This window comes from Arvicanthis niloticus, chromosome 13, assembly GCF_011762505.2.
Source record: "Arvicanthis niloticus isolate mArvNil1 chromosome 13, mArvNil1.pat.X, whole genome shotgun sequence".
NCBI lineage: Eukaryota > Metazoa > Chordata > Mammalia > Rodentia > Muridae > Arvicanthis > Arvicanthis niloticus.
The window spans coordinates 46,874,898-46,896,475 of record NC_047670.1 but is presented as its reverse complement, the minus strand read 5'-3'; the positions used below and the strand labels follow the sequence as shown (position 1 = coordinate 46,896,475).

General features: G+C 40.3%; 1 protein-coding gene across 1 annotated transcript in view; it reads left to right on the top strand.

Moving 5' to 3' along the window:
* The window catches only part of Fam135b (family with sequence similarity 135 member B), a 266,848-nt gene that overhangs the window by 206,917 nt on the left and 38,353 nt on the right, over window positions 1-21,578 (top strand). The window contains exons 8-9 of the mRNA XM_034517362.2: window positions 12,289-12,442; window positions 15,122-15,171. Of these exons, the coding sequence (XP_034373253.1) occupies window positions 12,289-12,442; window positions 15,122-15,171 (204 nt within the window). The remainder of the gene's footprint in view (window positions 1-12,288; window positions 12,443-15,121; window positions 15,172-21,578) is intronic.

Below are 21,578 nucleotides of genomic sequence, written 5' to 3'. Positions count from 1 at the left end.
GATTTCCAGGGCTGCAGAAGGTACAGAGGATCCATCACTCTCTCCTATATATAGTGAGTTTCAGCACACTCAAGGTTGCTGCCTCTTCCTGGTACTAAGAGAACTAGTTAATTGGACTTCTATGATTTATAGTCTTCCATTGTATTATATATTATCGTCTTCTCTGTCTTAAGCTGACCTTTCTTTGAATTAAATACATAAATGGAAATTTGTAAGGGAGATGAAATTCCTCCACTTCTGATCATCAGTAAGCTAAAATCCAGTTCTCAGCTTTTTCTATTGGATGTGAGAGCTAATATGTAAGCAATAAAAGATGTCAAATTAAGGTTGATGCTGCAAATCATTGTAAATAATGAGATGCAATAGAAAGAAGAAGAAGAGAGAGATGAGAAGGGGAGGAGAGAAAAAGGAGAAATAGTAAAAAAGGATGCAGGATAAAAAGATAACAGGGAAGAGGATGGAGAGAGTAGGAGGGTTATCATGGCAGGAGAACAGGAAGGGTTAGAAGGGGGAAGGAGAAGAGGAATTAGACAAATTGAAAATGACAAGTATGACAAATGTCATCCTCTTCTGTTCCACCTTGTGCTTGCCTCCTCTAACTTATAAGTATAATCTTAGTATGAGGGAATATGAGACTGTGTACTGCCAAGATTATTATAAAGCTCTTAATTAAAAGAATGCAATGGATTATGATGGTCATTATTATTGTTACTCAATTCATTTTGGTTATATTATGTTAGATTTAATATGCACATATGAGACATCTGACAATGTGTAAAGTTCCAGTGGCCTTACATATAGATGGCATGTGATTTCAGAGAATCAGCATTTCCACACAAACAATTTGTCTTAGAAGAATCAATTCTCTTGCCCTTGCCCTTGATCTCAATTTTATGAAGTTCCAAAGTGTTCATGTTAATCTAGGTGGAAACCTGGCTCATTGCACTGAACACTCAGTTCTTGGATTTCTTACGCATCCTTTGTGGTGACTGATTATATATATTTCAGATTTAATCAGAGTGTTATAATATTCTCCCTTAAAATCAGAACATTTCTTCAAGAAAGAGTGTAAATAAAAAGACATTCATCAAAATGATGTTTGTGGTTTTAGGATGATCTGACAACTAAATTATTTGTTCGAGTCGTAGTTGTTCTCACTTAGATTGAATATTAAGAATCCCATTTCCAACAGTTAATAAAAAGCTGAGTGGTGTGCAGTTTGGGGAATTGCTTCTAATGAAGAAATGAAAAAAATACTAGAGAATCAAACTGAAGAAGCTGTAAATGTTTTGATAGGTAGATTCAGTTCTTTCACTGGTAGATTGTTAATTATTTTCTATGCTGCAGTATTGTAATGTCATCGGTCTCCTTAATCAAGACATTTACTGTCCTTAGGGTTGCTATTGATAGTTCTGTTTGTAAAATGGTCTATACATATCATTTGCAGTTCTTTGTATTAGAGTCTGTCAGATGAGGGATCTGTCTTTGATAATGAAGATAACTAGGTAGAAGACAGAAATAGTTACCAGACTATGGAAACTTGGTTCTAATTCCTCCTTATTTTCTTCTTTTGTGTCTCAGTCCACAGCAGAAAAAAAAGAAGAATGTGGTCTCCATTACTAGCACATGACCTTCACATAAGAGTTGCACCCATATTGGGAACCAGTTTGATAGACACTTTCCTTCTGCTTCCCTGTCCCACAGATAAACTCTCCATATTCTATATGTCTCAAGTCAGGAGACATAAGAATTCACCTGAGTGTGTGTCTGTGTGATATCAGAACATGTATTATATTTCCAATGCTGGTCATCTCTGATCTTCTTTTCAGATTCCTTGTAGAATGGGTCACATGTCCAAAGTCCATCAAGGGCATCAAGGAGAGAGATTCATACAATAGGCCACAGAGCTCATCATCAGACAGCAATTGTAGATGATAATTGTTTCCTTGTATAGGGCATATAAAATCAGAAGAGTGTACAATTTTGACTCATTAAGTCACTAGACTGACCCTTTACAATTGTCCAGTATGAAGACAAACAATGGCCACAGTATCTTTAGGGATGGGCCCTCTGTTCTGTAGAGATATCTGGGATTATGATATTGGCAAAAGCCCCTGGGGCTTGGAGTGGCCTTTGTTGGGCCTTTCATATGGTGCAAAACTAATCCTACTGTTCTGATAGCTATTCCTTCTTGCTGCTGCTATTCTCATTATTTCTGGTCACACTGTCTTGCTTCTCAATTCAGAAGCTACCAGTCAACTTCAGAACTGTGATTTCTAGTGAACAAAGAATATTACCTTGTGGGAAAACTTTTGGCTTTAAACTAGGCTACGGTTTGCAAGTCCAGATGTGTCTCTTAGTAATCATGAAACTGGAGGTCTTTTACTCAATGTCTCTAGACCTATTATACCTCTGTAAATATACTGCATAATTACATCTGTTTTAAGCATTGAAAAGAGAAGCAGAAATACTGGTGGAAAACAAGAGTCACAGAAGAGAATAACTGGAGATTTTTAAGCTAACGTTCTTGGTTAAGAGAACATATAGATATTAAACCCTATATCTTACTACAGAGATACTTTGGTAGTGGGCACTATGGTTTCCATTGAAGAATGCTTTCACCTGCAGGATAGGGCATTGCCTAGCTTATTTTTTTAAGGCTCATTTGGTTTTTGTTTGTTTGTTTGTTTGTTTTGTTTTTGTTTTTGTATCTCTAAAATATTTTATTGGATATTTTATTACATTTCAGATATAATCTTCCTTCCCTATTTTCTCCCTACCCAGGAACTCCTAGCCCATCCCCTCTCCTCCTGCTTCTTGAGAATATGCCCCATCCATCCTCCCACTCCCACCTCCCACCCAAATGTCTCCCATACTGGGGCGTCCAGCCTTCACTGGACCAAGGACTTCCTCACCCACCTATGCCTGACAATGTCATCCTCCCCTACATATAAAGCTGGGGCCATGGGTCCCTCCCTATGTGCTCCCAGGCTGGTGGTTTAGAAGCTGGGAGCTCTGGTTGGTTGATATTGTTGCTCTCCCCATGGGGCTACAACTCCTTTCATCTCCTTCAGTCTTCTCTCTAACTTCTCCATTGGGAACCCTGTGATCAAGTCAATAGTTAGCTGTGAGCATCCACCTCTTTATATGTCAGGCTCTTGCATATAGGAGACAGCTATATCAGGCTCCTGTCAGCATGCAGTTCCTGGCATCCACATCAGCATCTACCTTTGGTGACTGCACAAGGGATGGATATCCAGGTGGAGCAGTCTCTGGATGGCCCCTCCTTCAGTTTCTGTCCCATGCTTTGTCTTCATATTTGCTTCCATGAGTATTTTGTGACTCCTAGGAAGGGCCAAAGCACCCACACTTTGGTCTTCCTTGTTTATGAGCTTCATGTGGTCTGTGAGTTGTTATCTTGGATATTGCAAAGGCTCATTTGTTTAATAAATAGAAGAAAGAGGCTAGAATTATGTGGATTTATTACCATTTCCTTGTTGGAAACTTATTAAGAATGGTGAATGGGTATTCCCACCCACATGGTGTTTCCTACTCTAGCTTCTTCCCCTGGTGGTAACTCCACTCAGGGCTACAGACCCATAAGTACACCAGAACCATATAAGTACATAGAAAGCTGAAGATAGTCCACTGAGAACTCATTTTTTAAAGTCTGCTTAATTAACTACACATAATCACAGGGTATAACAATGTATAATTCATATATAGAAGAAGATGGACACAGAACCAGTTTTCCTACTGCTTTGGCCAGAGCCAACTATATGATTTCTTAGTAGTTGTTCATATGATGATTCATGGAAGGAAAGATCCGAACATAAGTAGAAAGACAGCAGGGATATATTTTAATTTGGGGTTAATAAATAGAGAGATTTTTAAGTCATAGTCAATCATGCCTAGTGATGATAATCAGTCATAGGACTGAGGAAGTGCTAAATGAGTTGGCTTAATTATTTTTTTCTGTTGCTGATTTAGAAAAACAACTTGAGAGAAATGGTGTATTTTAACTCACAATTCAAGGCCCATTGTCTATCATGTGATGTGGGGGGAAGTCAGGGCAACCAGAGCTTGAAACAGCTGGTATCTAGTCAGTATGCAGAGAGCGATGAATGAACTCTAATACACAGCTCACTTTCTTCATTTTATACAATCCAGAATCCCACGAATAGTTATGGCCTTGCTTATATTTCAGATGGATGTTCTCCATCTGTTAATGTGATCAATGTCCACTCAGTCATGCCTGGAGACCTTTCTCCCAGGTGATTCTGGGAGAATCAATTAGCAGTAATTAGAGAGACCTCAGCCATGTGTGACTGCCAGAGAGGGTATTGGAATCTGGAAAGGGCAAGTGATTTTCCCAAAATACAGCTGGTTTGTAACAAAGACCAAGGTAGCAAGAGGGAGCTTTATTCTTTTTGCCACTGATGGAACAGGTTTTCTCTTTAAACCAGAGCCCCAACTTGGTAAGAAAGTCAATTCACTCCAGGCAAAGGCTATGACATAAACCCCAAGTCAGTCAGCCAGGTGTAGGCACAGGCTGGTGCACAGACTGAATAAAGTTGAGGGACATGCAGACAAGCATGTAGCCTCATGGAGGTAGACACATGGAAGTACACACACACACACACACACACACACACACACACACACAAGAGGTTGGCTGGTGAAAGCAAAAATATGCTAAATTCGAGGCTATATTTATGCAAAAGTCACACAAAATGTGGAATTACTCCAAAAATAATTACACAATGGATAACATCATTGTTTACTTTGTGGTTTCTAAGACATTCAGTGTTGGCCTTTTAATGCTGACTTACAACCCCACAATGTCCAGAATTAGCCATGGTGGCCCATGCTGGATATCCATATCAGCACCATGTTTTCCAGTATAGCCCTCTGATCTCAATACCATGAGAACTGAAACTCTTACTTTTGGATAAAGCCATTGAATAATACAGAGCATTTGATAAAGGTCCAACAAGAAATAACTATTTAGGAATGTTTTATACATCTTTAATGGTGTTTTTTATCAGTCCAGATGGAATAACAATATAAAAGTCATTGAATTACCAGAAAGGGCGCATGGGCCTTAGGAGTCTTACCACCCACACTGCAGTTTGGTGAGGAATGGTCATAAAGCAACTATTCATAGATTCTGTGCTAGCCAAACTTAATTTTTGATGACAAAACTCAAGATTAAGGACATGATAAAGAACTTATGTTAGTTCATGGTTTCAGAGCTGTCTGTTGTCATCTGAGTCCTTTTTTATACTGGGATATATGAGACAGAACTTCAGAGTGAAAGAGCATGAGAGATCAGAGTTGCTCAGTTCATAGCAGCAGGAAACAGAGTTAGAAAAGGCAAGAGTAACATGCAGCCCTCACTACATGGTTCCAGGACTACTGCCTCCATCCAGGCCCTAGCTTCTACAGCTATACCTCTTCTCAATTGTCCATCAATTTTTGAATCAATTAAAGAATGGACTAGTGATTAGATCAAGGCACTCCTGATTGAGACACCTTGGAACAGCCTTACTGAACACTCAGAAGCACGCTCTCTTAATCTTTTAGGTGTCCTCAATCCTGTCAATTTGACAATCAAGGTCAACTATCACAACATTCTAGACTGAAATCTGATTGAACACACATATATGTTTTAAATAAATACCTAGAACATTAATACCATTCCATATATCAGTTTTCACATAATTGTAGCAGCAAATATGTTGATATATCTTGACAGAAGACGTTACTTTTGTGGAAATGCTTATTTCAGAAATTACTAATATTTAATATAAGCTAGTCAAATTTAAAAAAGAAAATACTAATGATACACAAAAACACTACAAAAGGTCAACTTATCAAACTATATATGTAATTCATATTAAGCCTGGGCAAGCAAACATAATTTTTCTTTTGCAGTGGGAAATTCTAGTTCATATCTATGAATTCATAAAATTTCACCGTTTTGAAGAAGGACATAGTTAGGACATGGAATTTAAGCTATAGCTGTGTGCTAACCAGTCCATGGTGTCTTGAGCTGCAGTGCCTCATAGAGGATGCTGTGGTCTCTCTTTCATTTGGCTTTTCTATGTATTCAGTGGCTACCAATGGGTTGGATGATTCTGGTTCAGAGACAGTGTTTTTACCCTGGAGGTGTCTAGGCAATGTAGAGAGTGGTCAAGGTGGTTTAGTCAACCAAGGTATGAGGCTTGCAATGCAGGTGACCTTGAATGCCACACCAGAGAATTTGTAGTTTGACTTGTAAATGAGTGATGAGGGAAACTAATGGATGGTCTATGGCTGCAGACAATGGGGAGCACAGAGCAATGAGCCCTTCTATGAGAGCTTCTTTCAGCAATTTGGTTGGGACAACTGAAACTAGAGCAGAGAGCCAGGAATGCCAGATGTAAAATCCCAGAGTATCAGATTCTTGAGGTCATAAAGACACTTGCATCCCAGAACTTCCTGGGTTCCCTGAGTGTTGGGCAAAATGGGGGTCCAGTAACAAAGGCTAGAGGGAAAGAAGCAAAGATTACATAAGGAAGACAAAATCATCTGGTTTTGGATGTCTCTGTGAATCTGGCAAGATGCCCAATCATAAGTATGCAATTCAATGATGATCTGGAACCCAAACCTATACTCACATGGAGCCGTATGTATTTGAGAAGTATGTATACAAATAGAGGTGAAATCTAGAGCACACAAAAATTGTTTGACTTTTGTATATTCTGGTAAGTATTAAATGTCATACAAAGTAAAACTTAACTAACTCAGATCAGTTTACTATCTACAACACCCTTTTGCAATCTCCACTTCCTATATCATGAAATTGCCTCTCTGATACTAATGGGAAAACTCTACTATGCAGTTAATGAGGGGCTAATTCAGGAGGAGAGGCCTATTTGCAACCAGGATCTGTGTTTAAACTATAGTACATGGCTGCAAATTACCAACAGATACATGTTTTAAAAAGCCTCAGTTATTCAATTGTTTAGTGGGTTGTTTGGCTTCTCTATTGGCAGGCATATTCATGAGTCCATCAGGGGCTGTGGCCGTGAGTGTGTGCAACTTCCAGTTCAACAGGGAATAAGGATTGGCTTTTGAACATACACATGGGCTCTGTGGGCCTGCAGTGCTAGCTAATGTGATTTTCTATACTATATTGACCAATTTCAAAAAGTTACACCCTTGTATATGTTAGGGACAATAGGATTTATTTTTAAATAATTTTCTTTAGTCATTTTTAAGGATCACAGCTTAGGATAGCATTTAATCTCCTTATATCCACCCCTTTAATGATAATGAATCAGCTTTATAAAGATTCACCAAAAAAGTTTGTCTTTCTTAAAGCATGTATATGACATCAAGACCTATTTTTAAAATTCAAATTTCATTACAATTGACATGGTATACCTAGAAAACAGCAATTGCTGCATTCTTTCCCATCCTTCAGCTCCCAAAGTCCCTTCCACTCTCTTCTGAAATGGCATGCAACACAGATGACACATTTGTGGTCATGAAGTCTGCTCATTAGTTGTGACTACCTGTGTGGGGTTTGCAATAACAACCAAAGCCAACCAAAGCAAAACCACTACGAGAGAGAGAGAGAGAGAGAGAGAGAGAGAGAGAGAGAGAGAGAGAGAGAGAGAGAGAAGAGAAGAGAAGAGGAGAGAGGACTTGAGGGTAGGAGGAAGATTAACTGGGAAGGGATTGGTGGTGGTGAGGGGATATGTGAGAGAATTAGTGTGTGTGTGTGTGTGTGTGTGTGTGTGATAGTAGCATATTCCATTTAAGTATTGACACTTCAATAATTAAAAATATAATAGTGAAGTTAATTTAAACAAATTTTAAGCATTCTTCACCTCCTCATTATTTTCTGGGTTACTTTCAAAAAGAAAGCCGTGGAGGTAAGAGGATGGAATTTTGAGAAGGAGGGAGGACAGAAAAACAGGACTGCCAGAAGCATTGTGACTACTGAATTTGATGCCTTTATAATCCTCTTTCAGCTTTTACTGCTGCTTAGTCACAGTAAAAGGAGACACTGCAGGACTTATTGTTAATGCCTCTGTCAAAGCAAGCAGACTTCTGTTGAGCACCTGTTCTCTGATAGGTCTCTCTCTCTCTCTCTCTCTCTCTCTCTCTCTCTCTCTCTCTCACACACACACACACACACACACACACACACACAGAGAGAGAGAGAGAGAGAGAGAGAGAGAGAGAGAGAGAGAGAGAGAGAGAGAGAGAGAGAGACTCACAATCTTTTCCTTTATCAATCCCTTCACATCCCCTCTCTCTGAGTATGTGCCTTCACTGAGAGCCCTGGCCTCAACATAGACTCAAAAAGCCATTTCTGTCACTAGAAAGCAGAGTGACTTTGTCTGAGTCCTTTAATTCATTGAGTCTCAGTATTTTGATCCATGAAATGAAAGTGGGTGCTCTTTTGTCTTAGTCTTGGTCTGATCTGAAAGATCTCCAAGGCTCATTGTTATAAAAAATACTCAGATATATTTGAGAACATTCTCCACCTTATAGTCATGTCTCTACATGTTGTAAAATATACATTCATGTAGTAACTGTACACACCTGTACATATGCATTTTCTAGAAAAATCTATAATTTTACTGAACACTGGAGAATTGTACATTAGGTTTGGTGATACTAACTTTTATTTTCCCCCTTTCTATATCTCTATTCAACTTTGAAAAGAAAAATGGGAGTATCTTCTTTCCTGCAGTACTTGTTGGAAGTCAAATGAGATCAAGATAATGGGGCTGTCTTTGGGTTCATCAAACAGGATTTCCTACTACTCCATGGGCCTGAGTTATCTGCCATAATCCCAGCTATACTAAGCTCTGCTAGGTTTTATTCCAATCTTAATTTTATAAGGAAGATAACAAACGGAAAACAAATGAGTGATTCTGACAGCTAGGCAAATGGACACATTCTACTGGTCTGAATTCTATGGCACAACCCTTGATTCCAAATTTTTAAAATTATTCTTTAACAAAATCATTATATTATTCTAATATTTTATGATCACAAAAGAAGGATAATTAAGGGTGTATAGCATTTATAGCTGGCAAGCAATAACTGGAACACTTTTATTTTTGTATTAATGGCAATTCACTCAGCATTCTGTAAGTTCTTTCCAAAACGAGTGACTTTTCACAAGTGTATGCCAGAGTTAAACTAGTACAGTGAGGAGAGAGGCTCAGCTGAGGAAAACAGCAGTGATGTAATGGCTGAATATAGACTCAAGGGAAAGGACCCACCGGTTCTGAGCCAGTCTAGTCAATTCCATTCTCTTTAGCTCAGTGTCACCCCATAGTCTAAGCTAGTTTGCACTGAGGAACTAAGACATCTTTCCATTTGATTCTACATTTCCATTATAGGTTTTAGACAATGCATTATCCACATGGTATTCTTAACTCTTTGAAAAGCATCAATCAAAACATTTTAAGCCCTTGTTGCAAACCTTTGACAATTTAAATTACTTTAAAATTCTTATTATTCTTGGAATGATTTCATTTTGCTATCTCCTTAATTTCCTATTTCATTTACCTTTTCCTACTCCACATTGCAACATGCCTATAAACTATCCTCAAGGTTCCCTATCATCGTGGTGTGATTTTTCTATTTTGTTCAAATTGGAGAGACCAGATAGCATCATAACACTGGGTTCTCAACATTCCTAATGCTGTGACCCCTTAGTACAGTTCTTCATGGTGCAGTGATTTCCCATCCATAAATCATGTCATTGCTACTTCATAACTGTAATTTGCTACTGTTATGATTTGTAATATAAATATCTGATAGCAGAGGATCTGCTATTGAATCTCTTAATTTATTTACTTATTCACTTAACATCCTTCTCACTGCTCCCTCCCTGTCATCCTCTCCCACAATCCTTCTTCCACCCCCCCCTTCTCCTTTGAGATGTCCCTACATATTCCCCCAACTTGGCACATCAAATCTCTGTGAGGCTCTTGCTTCCTCTCCTACTGAGGCCAAACAAGGCAGCCCAGCTAGAAGAACATATCCCACAGACAGGCAACAGTTTTTGGAATAGCTCCTGTTCCTGTTGTTCAGGACCCACATGAAGGTCAAGCTATGAATCTGCTGCATATGAGAGGAGAGGCCTAGGTCCAGCTCATGTATATTCTTTGATGGATGGTTCAGACTCTGAGAGCCCCAAAGGTCCAGGTTAGTTGACTCTGTTAATCTTCTTGTGGAGTTCCTATCTCCTGAGGGGCCTACAATTCTTTCTCCTATTCTTCCATAATAATTACAAGCTCTATTCTCTGTTTGGCTGTGGGTATCTTTATTTGTCTGGGTGAAGCAAGACAACATGTTCCTATCTGCAATGTTATGAAGAGTCTAATATCTTTTGTTTGTTTGTTTGTTTGTTTGGTTGGTTTTTAGAGATAGTTTCTCTGTGTAGCCTTGGCTGTACTGGATCTTGCTTTGTAGACCAGGCTGGCCTTGAACTGACAGAGACCCCACTACCTCTGCCTCTTGAGTACATACCACCAAATGCCATGTCTGGGTCCATATTTCTACTTTAGCCATAATCTCTGTTGATGTCCCTGGCCCATATGGCCACCAACAGCCATGGTCTGTGATGCAGCCTGAAGCCATGTTGATGTCTATGTGGTCTGGGCTATCTCTAAGGGCCTTGCCTGGGTCTGTGGTCCTACTGTAGACAGGGCCATGTTTGTGGTCTGTACTGTCACCAGAAAGCATGAGGACACCCATGATCAGTGCTTCCTGCTAATAGTAAAGAATAGGGAAACTACTTTGGCAATGATGTTGATGACTGCAGATGTTCACTTGAGAAAGAGGGACATGGGAGGCTTCTGTGACCACACCATTCCTACCACAAGCTCTTCCACTCCTCAAAAAAAAGTAACAACATATAAAGGGTAAGAACTCTTAAAAAATGTGATAAGGATGCTGAAAAATAACTCTCCACCGTTGATGTCTGCCTGTGGGGATACTAGAGGGGAAGGACTCAGTTCTATTTAAGGGGCATGCTCCAGTGATTGAGATACACACACACACACACACACACACACACACACACACACAATATCTCACAAATTGGACTTTCTTTTTTTGCTTGGGGAGGTCACAAGGGCAGAGGGTTAAGATACAAAGACATGGAAGGACTGGGAAGCGAGTGTGATTTAGGTGTACGAAAAAAAATTCTCAATGAAGCAATGAAAATATTATGTTGAAATTAAACCAAACAGAGACTACATGGGATAGGATACTGCCATAGTCACCAACCATGCAGACCCACACACTCAAGTGTCCCCCTTCCCAGCTGAATCTTCCTCCAGAATTGGCAAGGCAGCAGCAGGGAACCATGAACAGCCAGTGCTTGCTCCCATTTGACCAAGGGAGAAGTAGATGAATGCACAGGTGTGTGACACTACTACATGTTCGTACCACCCCTCCATGTCTCTAAATTTCTACTACCCACAACCTATCTCATGAATCCTTTCTCTGCTCTTAGAAGAGAAAGATTCCTTTCTCTTTTAATTTGCTCTAGAATATCTTTCTCTCTTAGGTTAGGGAAACTTATTAAAGATAAAAAAAAAAAAAACTGCCTTGTCTATACTTTTCCTCCACTGAGTCCACTGTGGACTTAAGCATTTTCTCTTGGTTGCACAAACCTCATTGTCTTTCTACCGATTGGGCACATCGGCCCTAAACACCCAACTGCAAGCTACTTACTATTTTGCAAGCTACTTACTAAATGCAAGCTTCCTTACTATTTTGTATATGATAGTTTTATCTTCCCTTTGTAGCACAGTCTGCTGCTCACACAATGGTATTTCTGATCTTCCCCACACCCACATAAAAGATTTCACCTCTTTTGTCCCCTTACTACTTCTTCTACAGTACATTCTATAGGAACCAGGAAAAGTGACTTCTGAGTGGACAGCGGTCTCTGGTAATAAACCTTGGTGGGGGCATTGTCAGCCTTATCTGCTCCTGATTCATTATTTTCTACAATTGATTTTAATGTTGCAACTATTGATATCTTAACTTGAACGTGGTACAACAGTGGCATGGCATGACCATGGTTTTTCTTATTTGGAGGGATACAGAAGGGGTTCGGGAAGCTTTCTTCCTGGCGTCTTCCTATTTGCTATGAATTAGACCTGAAGCTCAAAATATTCTGGAGTGTCAAAAGGAGAAGGGGAGTGCTGTAATTCCAGGATAAAGCAGAAATTCCTCAGCTTTGTTCTTCTGTCTCTTCAGGGAAGCTTCTATGTTCCCTCAGAGAACTGCATACAACATGCACACAAGTGGCACCGGGATCTCTGTCTACTGCTCCTTCATGCCTATCGGGGCCTCCGACTCTACTTCCTGGTCATCATGAGAGACATCCCTGAGCTGCCCACCATGGAGCTGGGTAAGGGGGATAGAAGGAGAAACTCTCCTTCCAGGAGTTGACATTCCTCATTGGCATGTGAATGGAGAAAAGGTGGTATGCTTTTGCAAAGGTCATGGTGAAAATGTGATTAGTCATTGAAGCTGTTCTAGGATCTACCTCATTGTATTAAGAGAGACTCTTTGGAAGGACAAACGGAGTGAGAATACATCTGAGTACTCCAAGATACCCACTCATTCATTTATGTATCAAATAAATATTTCTTAAAACACCTACCACATACCTGACATCCTATCTAATAATGTTCAGCTGCTTTTGCCAGAAATAATCTTAACATCACACAAAGGAACATACAAACGTAGCCAGCGTATCTCTAGAATGCAATTATTTTTTGCAAATAATTGCAAAAATCATTGTGCCAGAACCCAAACTGGGCTAGCAGCACGCCAGAGCCACCATGGCTCCTGTATTTCATCACTGAACTAGGTAGAAACTGAATCTTGCATTATTGGTGAGCGTTCAACTTCATAATCTAAAGTGATTGTCCAGTCAAGTAAAGGGGAAGGTTCTTGAGACCTGCAGTCCTTTCCAGGGCATCAACTACCATTGATTAACACACACACACACACACCCCTTTCTCTGTCTGTCTGTCTCTTATTTTCTAGAATAATTTGCAAGTTTAAAGTCTTTTATATTTAATATGACTATATTAAAGTCTTCTATATTTAATATGACTATAGAATTGCCACTAATAAGCATGTATAACAGCTTTACAAAAGAGCATTCTGTTCACAGAAAGGAATCATGCATGTACATATACATATACGAACACATATAGTCATTCATATCTATTATATTTGTATATTAGAAGGAAAAATTAGATAATTTCCTTCTCCTATCCTATAAAAAGTTCTAGAACATGTAATGACATACCAAATTTGGTTATGGGGACAAATAGATGTTTTTCAAAACTAAGTATCATGGGGACTAATGAGCCTAAATCCCTCTTAAGTGATAAATAAGAGAAGTCGAAAATAGAAGTAAAGTCTCTACATATAGCAATATATAGTCATGAAAAAAGCATATAGATCCTGAACTGACTGCCAGGAACTTCACCCCCCCCCCCCAATCAAAGCATACCATATGTTGAGGTTCTTCTCAAAGTTCTTTGAACCAGAGGCTGAACCCAGAGCCTAGGAGTCAAGCATAATGCATATTTCAGTGTCTGAATCCCACTAAGTGCTTATTCTGTCTGTTCCTCTGGATAACTTCTGTGAGAACCATATCATTGATAGTGCCCATGGTATTGTATTATAAACAAGCCACATGACAATGTTATATTTACAAGTTGCTCTTTATCTTCAGACTGTGGGGTCTGTGAGAGCTGGTTATCCCTCAGATTCCTTATCATCTGTCTCCAGTCTGCAGAGCAGAGGAGTGTTTGTGGTGCTTACACTGGATTTCATAGCCTCTTCATTAGCCATGACAGCTGGTCAAGCCAGTGCCCTAACTTTGAATCAGGCACTTTTTGACTTGGATTTTTTTCAGAGGCCAGTCTTACACAGGTTGTAAAGCCATATACTGGAGACTCAGACTGTGTTCCTTTAGTAGAGCATTTTTTTTTTTTTTTGCATATGTGAACCTAAAGATTTGACCTACAGCTCCACAAAGACCAAATCAAAGACAGTACAGAATCAGAGCCCAGTTATATTGCCCAAAAGAAAACAAATTTTATTAAGCAGCATTTAGCAGAAGAATCTTTGTTACTTAAAAAAAAAGTTTATTTACTGAAATATTTTCAACATATTTTTGTTGAGCATCTTCTATACACTGGCCATTGTGCTGGACATGTAGGATATATATATATAATTTCTGTTCAAGGAGAATAAAATCAATTATACTGGTGAGTCATGGACTTGAGTTCACTGGTCAGATGGAGGGTCAGCAGGACACAGACATGCTAAGAGATGGTTCACATTGCCCTATGCAGTGTAACTGCATACAAACAACTCATTTTGGCATTGGGGAGCTAGGAGAAAGTTCAAAAACTATCAAAACTCTGACTATAAAATCACAAATAGTTGGAGACCACTGGTTCAGGCTGGCAAATTGGTACATAGCAAGCTGTACCATGTGTAGCCTGGGTGGTTATGATGCCAATTAGTGTCATTTTCCCTTCAGCTTACAGTCTACTCAATTCTGCCACACCTCTTTCTTGAGCTTCTGACTTTTGGCTCCATGATGGAGACAGAAATATGTGTTATCTATCTGTTAGAAATTATATGTTTATGAGCCTCTCATTCTCTCTTTCTCTCTCTCTGTCTCTCTCTGTGTGTGTGTATGTGTGTATATTTGTGTGCACATGCACAAGCACATGCATACACATATGCATCTGAAAACACATAAGTAAATGTAGACTTATTTTGGGCACGCAAATTGCTAGAGACACTAAAGGGTCAATTGTAGCTTATAATTCCACTCAGATATCCACTATGTGTTTCCTCTTGCATTCAATCCATGGTGCCAAGTAAGGTTGATTCTCTTCAATGTGTGATTAGGAGAGTCCTCTGGAGTTGCCTTTGTCTCACTTTCTCTGACTTTCCCATTTAGAGCATGAAATCCAGGCCTTTTTCTTTCGTTAGCAAATACAGCATTTAAGTGGGATCTGTTTAATTGTGTGGTCTTTTTCTTTCTTCCCAGAGGCTCTTTCTGTTGAAGAAACACTTTCTCAGCTGTGCTCAGAGTTACAGGTAATTACAGTGCAGACCCCGAGTCTGAACAGATGGAAGTACTTACAGTGCTGGACCAAGCTGGTTTGGCTGGCCATACAGCATGTCAGTCACTGAAGCCACCATTTTCCCCAAAGGGAATAAGTGAATTCACAGGTACTAATGTGTGGGGATAAGGGATGGGCCTGGCCACAAATCAGCCTATCTGAGAAAAGGGCTGAGAGGCTGTGGCATAAGCAAAGAGAGTGTCTGAGGCCAACCTAGGAAAAGGATTGGCAACAAGGAAAACCAATCATGTTTTGAACATGTACAAGAAAGTTCATGACTTGTTCCCAGGCAGCAGGTTCAGAAATGGCACCATTAGCATTGTATGTGGGTAGACTCTACAGATGTCAAAAGGTCATGCAGTGAACACTGTGCACACTCAAGTGGAGGGGTTCACAGCTTCAACCCTTTTAAGCAAGAAAAAGCTATATTCAGATTCCCAAAAACTTAATCCTCCTGAATGGACCACAGGTCAGGGCATTGTGGGGAGTGAAGCTGGTGATGAGCATGTTAGCTCACTGTTTACTCTTAACATTTTATTTTTGGATTTAGGCTTTAGCTAGGGATGGAGAATGACTCAAGAAACTTGAAAAAGGAAAAAAAAAGTAACTTTATATTGGCGACTTGGTTTCAGCTCTGTTAAGCAAACAGTAGTTTGAATATGTTGCAGAGGGAATGCAAGTCTCTTTAGTTACATGCTATGCTTTACAATCCCATGCTCACTTACCTTCGTAGAGTGTAATGGCCACACTTTAGAAATGAGAGTGATGACAACTGTCATTTCAAAAGGAGAAGAGTCTAGTATTGCAAGGAAGTTAATTGACTTGTGGAGTGATGCAACTCTTCAGTGTAGGAAGCCGGCCTCAAAACAGGACCTTTGTGGCAGGGTTGACAAGTTGTTGAATCTTTTATGAATCTTGGTTTTCCCATCAGGGGCTGGGGAGGTGGCTCAGTGAATAAGGTGCTTGCCACCCAAGCATGAAGAAGACACTTCAGATCTTTAAAACTCACTTGAAAGAATGGGAAGGCCAGGCCTGGTGGCTGCCTGTAAGAAATGGGCTCTCAGGGAAAAGGTAACTAGGTAGACTAGTCAGAATCGCCATGCTCAGTGCTCAGGAAGAGATCCTGCCTCAAGAAATAAAGTGGAGAGCCAGTGAGAAAGGTACTCAGTGTCAACTTTGGATTTCCAAAAGCAAAAACATGCATGGGCACCTGTGTACACATGCACCTATACACACGCCAACATGGAAACACCACAGACACAGACAGAGATCAAACACATCTAGTTTCTTTTCTTTCTTTTTTTTTTTCTTTTTTCTTTTTTTGGCCTCTCTTTCTTACAGCTATAGACACAGCATAGGCCTGCTAGTAACTGGCTGCTATTTAGTGTGTACCACATGAAACTTCATCATTTAATCAACAGAATTTTCTGGAAGACAAGTCTTCTATGTTCCATGGAGTCTCGAGAGTGGGGATCAGTCATAGAGTGAATGAATTTATCAGGGATGCAGGACTAGCAGAGCCACCAGTCTCCATGTGGCAGAGTCTTTTACACCCCAGCACAAAGCTACCCTAGAAAACAAACCCGGTAACAAGAAATAGTAGAGTTTTGACCTATGCACATGGGGCCTGGTGCAGACAGTGAAGACGAACAATGCTGATCACACTGTATTTGCCACAATTACCACGGGGATCTGGCTGGGCATTCTCTTCTTCACTGACTAACTTCTAGTACTGTAGGCTTCCTTGTCAGGTGCTGTGGTCAAATAGCCAACCACCCCTTTTCTCTTTGGTGTCTTCATGAATGTCTCCTTTGGAACTATGGTACCCCTAACGAGGTGAAATTTGATTCACTTCAGTCAACAGTTTTAAGTTTCCATTAATTGTGGGCACCCAGATCAGTTCTGGGGATATAGTGGTGATGCCTTCCCCTGGAGGACAAGGTGAAGGAAGGAGTCTAGTCACTCTTGGGCTTTCACTGCTAAACTGCACACAAATGTAGCCGTGTCTAGGCAGGGCTACTGCAAAACAGCAGCAGAACTCCAGATAGTGTGTTAGTAAATTTTTTTTTCAAGAGCAAGCAAGATTTTAGAAAGATCTAAAGAGAAGGCTGCTTTGAAATCAATGACTGAGAGAAGACCACAGCCTTGTGTTGTTGTATTAGGCCAGTGATAGAGATCTATACTGGAAGGGTCCTTGGTTCATGGATACTGGAGGGAGCAGAAGCCTGAGCTTTGTGAGGACAGGATTAACTGAGGCACCAGAGGCAAGGTGAGGCTCTTAATCAAGAAGCTTGAATGTGGCTTGGATGAATTTTCCACATCACTAGGAGTCATGAAATAGGAGGATAATGCATCCTTTGGAGCATGTGCAGAAGAATGAATTTCCAACATATATCCATGAGGAATTTTCTCATCTCCATCCATTTTCTGATTTGGAGAATGGATGCATGAACAGGATATCTAACTTCATCCCCAACCGTGTAGTTTTTAACATGTCTCCGTGTAGTTAGCATCAGGTTAAAAACCCAGGTTAAATGCTCAGTCTTACAACATTTTCTCTCCTTCAGAAGTAGTTTCTGGAACTATCCTAATTTAACCAACAGCTATGAGATAGAGATTTGTAATCACACATTTTTAAAGTTAGGTGATCACATTTAATGGCTTATAAAATTCAGGAAACACTTTTCTAAACATCACCAGTTTGTTATAAGAATAGTACAAAGGGCGTGGGTGAATATCTAGATGAAGGATGCATAAGTCAACGTTGGAAAAAGGAGGCCAAGAGTGGAGCTTTTTTTTCTTGAGTTGAGCTAGGCCAACTTCAGGCAAGTGGGTACATTCACTATTCTGAGAGCTCTCCAATCCCTGACTTTGAAGGTTTCTATATATTAGAATCAGATCTGAGATTCCAAGGAAATTATCACACAGTCCAACTTATTCCAGCAAGGCAAAACATTCCACTTCTGAGGAAGTGTTCATATCCACAACACACCAAGCAGGGAAACACACAGTGGGGCCCTGTTATCTTTTTCCCCTAATATGAAGGGGTTCTCTTTCTCACTGAGTGGTCAGAAATTGACCTCAATTTTACAGGGCTGCATAAGTCAAACCAGAGTGCTGGCAGGCAAAGTGCAGTTCTGAGGAGACCATGAAACTATGGATATATATATTGATTCCAAGAAATGCTGGCCCTGGAGGAATTTGAATTTCTGCCAAATCACTTCTTCACAATTTTAAATGAAATTTGTTTTATATAACCCTTTGATAGAAAAGACAGCATTAATTTCCCACACATGGAAGTGCCAGTAAAGAGACATAATTGATTAGTTCTTGGGCATTGGTAATTCACTCTACCCCGCAACATGTCTCCCTCTCTTGAGATCTAGGAACAGTATCCACTTCCTAACCATCAGCTGATTTTCCTGGCATCAGTCCTCTAGCCTATAGCTTACTAGGGGCCAGTGAGATCCACTTCATGTGGTGATTAGAAAAGCTTTAGTTTCTAAGCTTCTAGTTCACACACAGTTTTATTGCTACGAGTTTGCAGGGTGCTGAGATGCTCCTCACCAGGAACTTAAGACTGAAATGTTCTTGTGACCTACAGGGGAAATGAGTTGGAAAGTGTGACAGTGGTTTTATCCACAGTTAAAACAGGGAGGTTCCCAGGACAACCTCCTCACAGCATCCAGGGGACAGTAAAGGAAGTGCTCACACACATTCACAGTGGCAAGTGAATACAAGAAGTGGTGCCTCCTCAAAGTTTCAAAGCCACTTGCAGCCATTGAGTGAGATTGTGAGACTTACCAAGGGGCAATGGTAGCCTCCACTTGATAGTAGTGAATACTGTGGTCCTGGCCCCTGGGATATCTTAATATCTGACCATTTGTCACCTCTGGTGAATGCATTGATTTATGTGAGCGATTTGAAGGACAGAGCTGTCAATAACTTTATCAGCCACATTTCCCAAAAGACTTATTGTTCACCTCTAGTCCTTGCAGCAGAGTCCCAGACTCTGTAGGAAGTCTTACTGTTTTCTTTCCCGCTGATAATCTCAGGTGTATATAATTAATATTTCTTTTAACTCTCTACTACCCTCTTTCATGTCCCCACCTTTTCTGGCTGAAACTCTTCTTTTCATGTTCCTCTTCTACTTTTATTCCCTGTGTGTATATGTGTGTTTGAGTGTTTATGTATGCATGTGTTCCATTGAATTCTATAGTTCTCCTGATGCTACAGGAATTTTCTAACCACTTTTTCTTGCAGAATCCTATTGTGTAAGAAATGCTGAGGAGGTGATAGGGTGCAAAGAATTAAGGGTGAAGTGGATGGGTCTTATTCTGCTCCTTATTCTTGCTCTTGCTCTTAATGGATAGACTGGCCTGAGGATTGAATGGTAGAAATATTGCTGGATACTCAGTAAAGTGTCCAAATCACAGAGCTGGGATCTGTTTAGGGATGGAACAGTGCCACCCTCCTGGCAAGTGGTAAGCAGCAGCGAGTGTGTTCATCTCAAGCATTGCTACTGTGGATGAAGAACTGCATGGTTCCTATGACAAAGGAAAACCCAGAGGTCTCCACCAGCAGAGTGCTTCTGGGGCATCTTTACTTAGTGTGAGAAACTTAGCAATTAAAAAAAAAAAACTTAAATGTTGGCTACTCGCATACCCCATCTATATAATCAGGTAAAAAACCACCCAGCACTTTCAGCCTAGTGAGAAACTGCTTTGTTCTGAGATAAATCAGACTCAGCCCACATGGCCAGTGCAAGAAGTGGGGAGTAAAAGGTAGCAGAGTATGGAGGAGTGGAGGTCCTGGCTCTGTCTGGGAAGTTAAAATGTCATTGAGGAACAGGGAGGAGGGTATCAGACACTTGGGAGGGAAGGGCGCTCCTCTAGGCAAAGGTAACAGTAGTGTGAAGCACAGGTCACAGATGAATGGGAGCGTGTGCATATGTATCAACTTACTGTGGTGTAGAGATCATGAAACCCAAATATAAATGATAGACTGGAAGTCTGGGTGCAGAGATGCTGAGGGTCTTCCCAGAATAAATTAATCAAACAGCACAGTATGCTTCCCTACCAAGACACTACTGTGTCACACTTGCTGAGTGGGACTGCAAAGTATGTTTCCTTGTTATGGCTGGCTTTGATTTTTAGTATGGCAATTTAAGATTTTTCTAACTTATAAAGATTGTTTTGTATTTATCCCCATGAACTTTCAGGAATTACTCAACTATTTAGTAGTTGTTCCCAGCATTGCCCCTTTCTATTGAGAAATACCCAAATTAAAGACTTAGCAAGAATTCGAAAGTTGGGTTTTGTTTTGTTTTGGCCAAATTTCTTGTCAGAAGTTAATCTTATCTGCTTTTCCTGTTACCCTAATACATCACCCCCATCAAGAGCAACTCAATGGAGAAAGTGTTTGTTTTGGCCCACATCTCCAGGAGGGTAGTCGTTGCTGTGGAAAGTCACAAAAATAAAGCCTTGAAGCCAAGATGCAGAGGGCGATGAATGCTGGTTATGAATTTCCTGTCTCCTTTTGTACAGTTCAGGATCCTAAGCCCATGGAATGGTGCTCCCCACAGTAGGTGGGCTGTCTTTCCACCTTGATTTACAAAATCAAGATAATCCCAGATAAGCATATCCAGAGGCCAGCATCCCCAGTGATTCTAGAATTCACCAAGTTGCCAGTTGAAATTAGCCATCATAGAGGGTTTGGAAATGCATTGCTTCAAGTTAGGAAGCAACCTTAGATGGTTGATGGTCTGAAAGGATGCCCTGATCCAGATGGTCCAGATGAGAGATGAGTTCTCATATGCCTGCTACTAACCTTGAGTCCAAGGAGACAGACACGATGGTTGTGTCTCAGAACTGCCCCTTCTTTCAAAAAACATGCATGAATGCACACGTGCACACACACACACACACACACACACACTTAAATATGTGCACACACACACGTACACACACAATTCTATTCACTTTCTGGCTTTCCACAATATAGCTTACCCTGCAGCACAAAATGAACATGGAGTAAACAAAGGGAGCAGAGGATTGATTGTGGTTTCAGTCCAGTTAATCAAGGTTTTTTGGTAGTGGCCAACGGAGGTAGCTGAGCCTTGCTTCAGAGAATATACCTGTGAAAGCAGTGGGCCAAGATTGCTGGCTTATTAGCAGGTAAGGCCCATCCCTTACCTGCTGCAAAAATCCATCCACACCTGTCATGTGTAATTATACAGGTCCACGTGTCTGTGATAATAGAAAAGTCCTCCTGTGGCTTAATTAGGAATCTATGTAACCTCAGAAGAAGCTGTTTCTATAATCAACTATGGAGGAAATAATTTTCCCAAAGACTTACTTAATGAATATCTTTCTTTTTTCC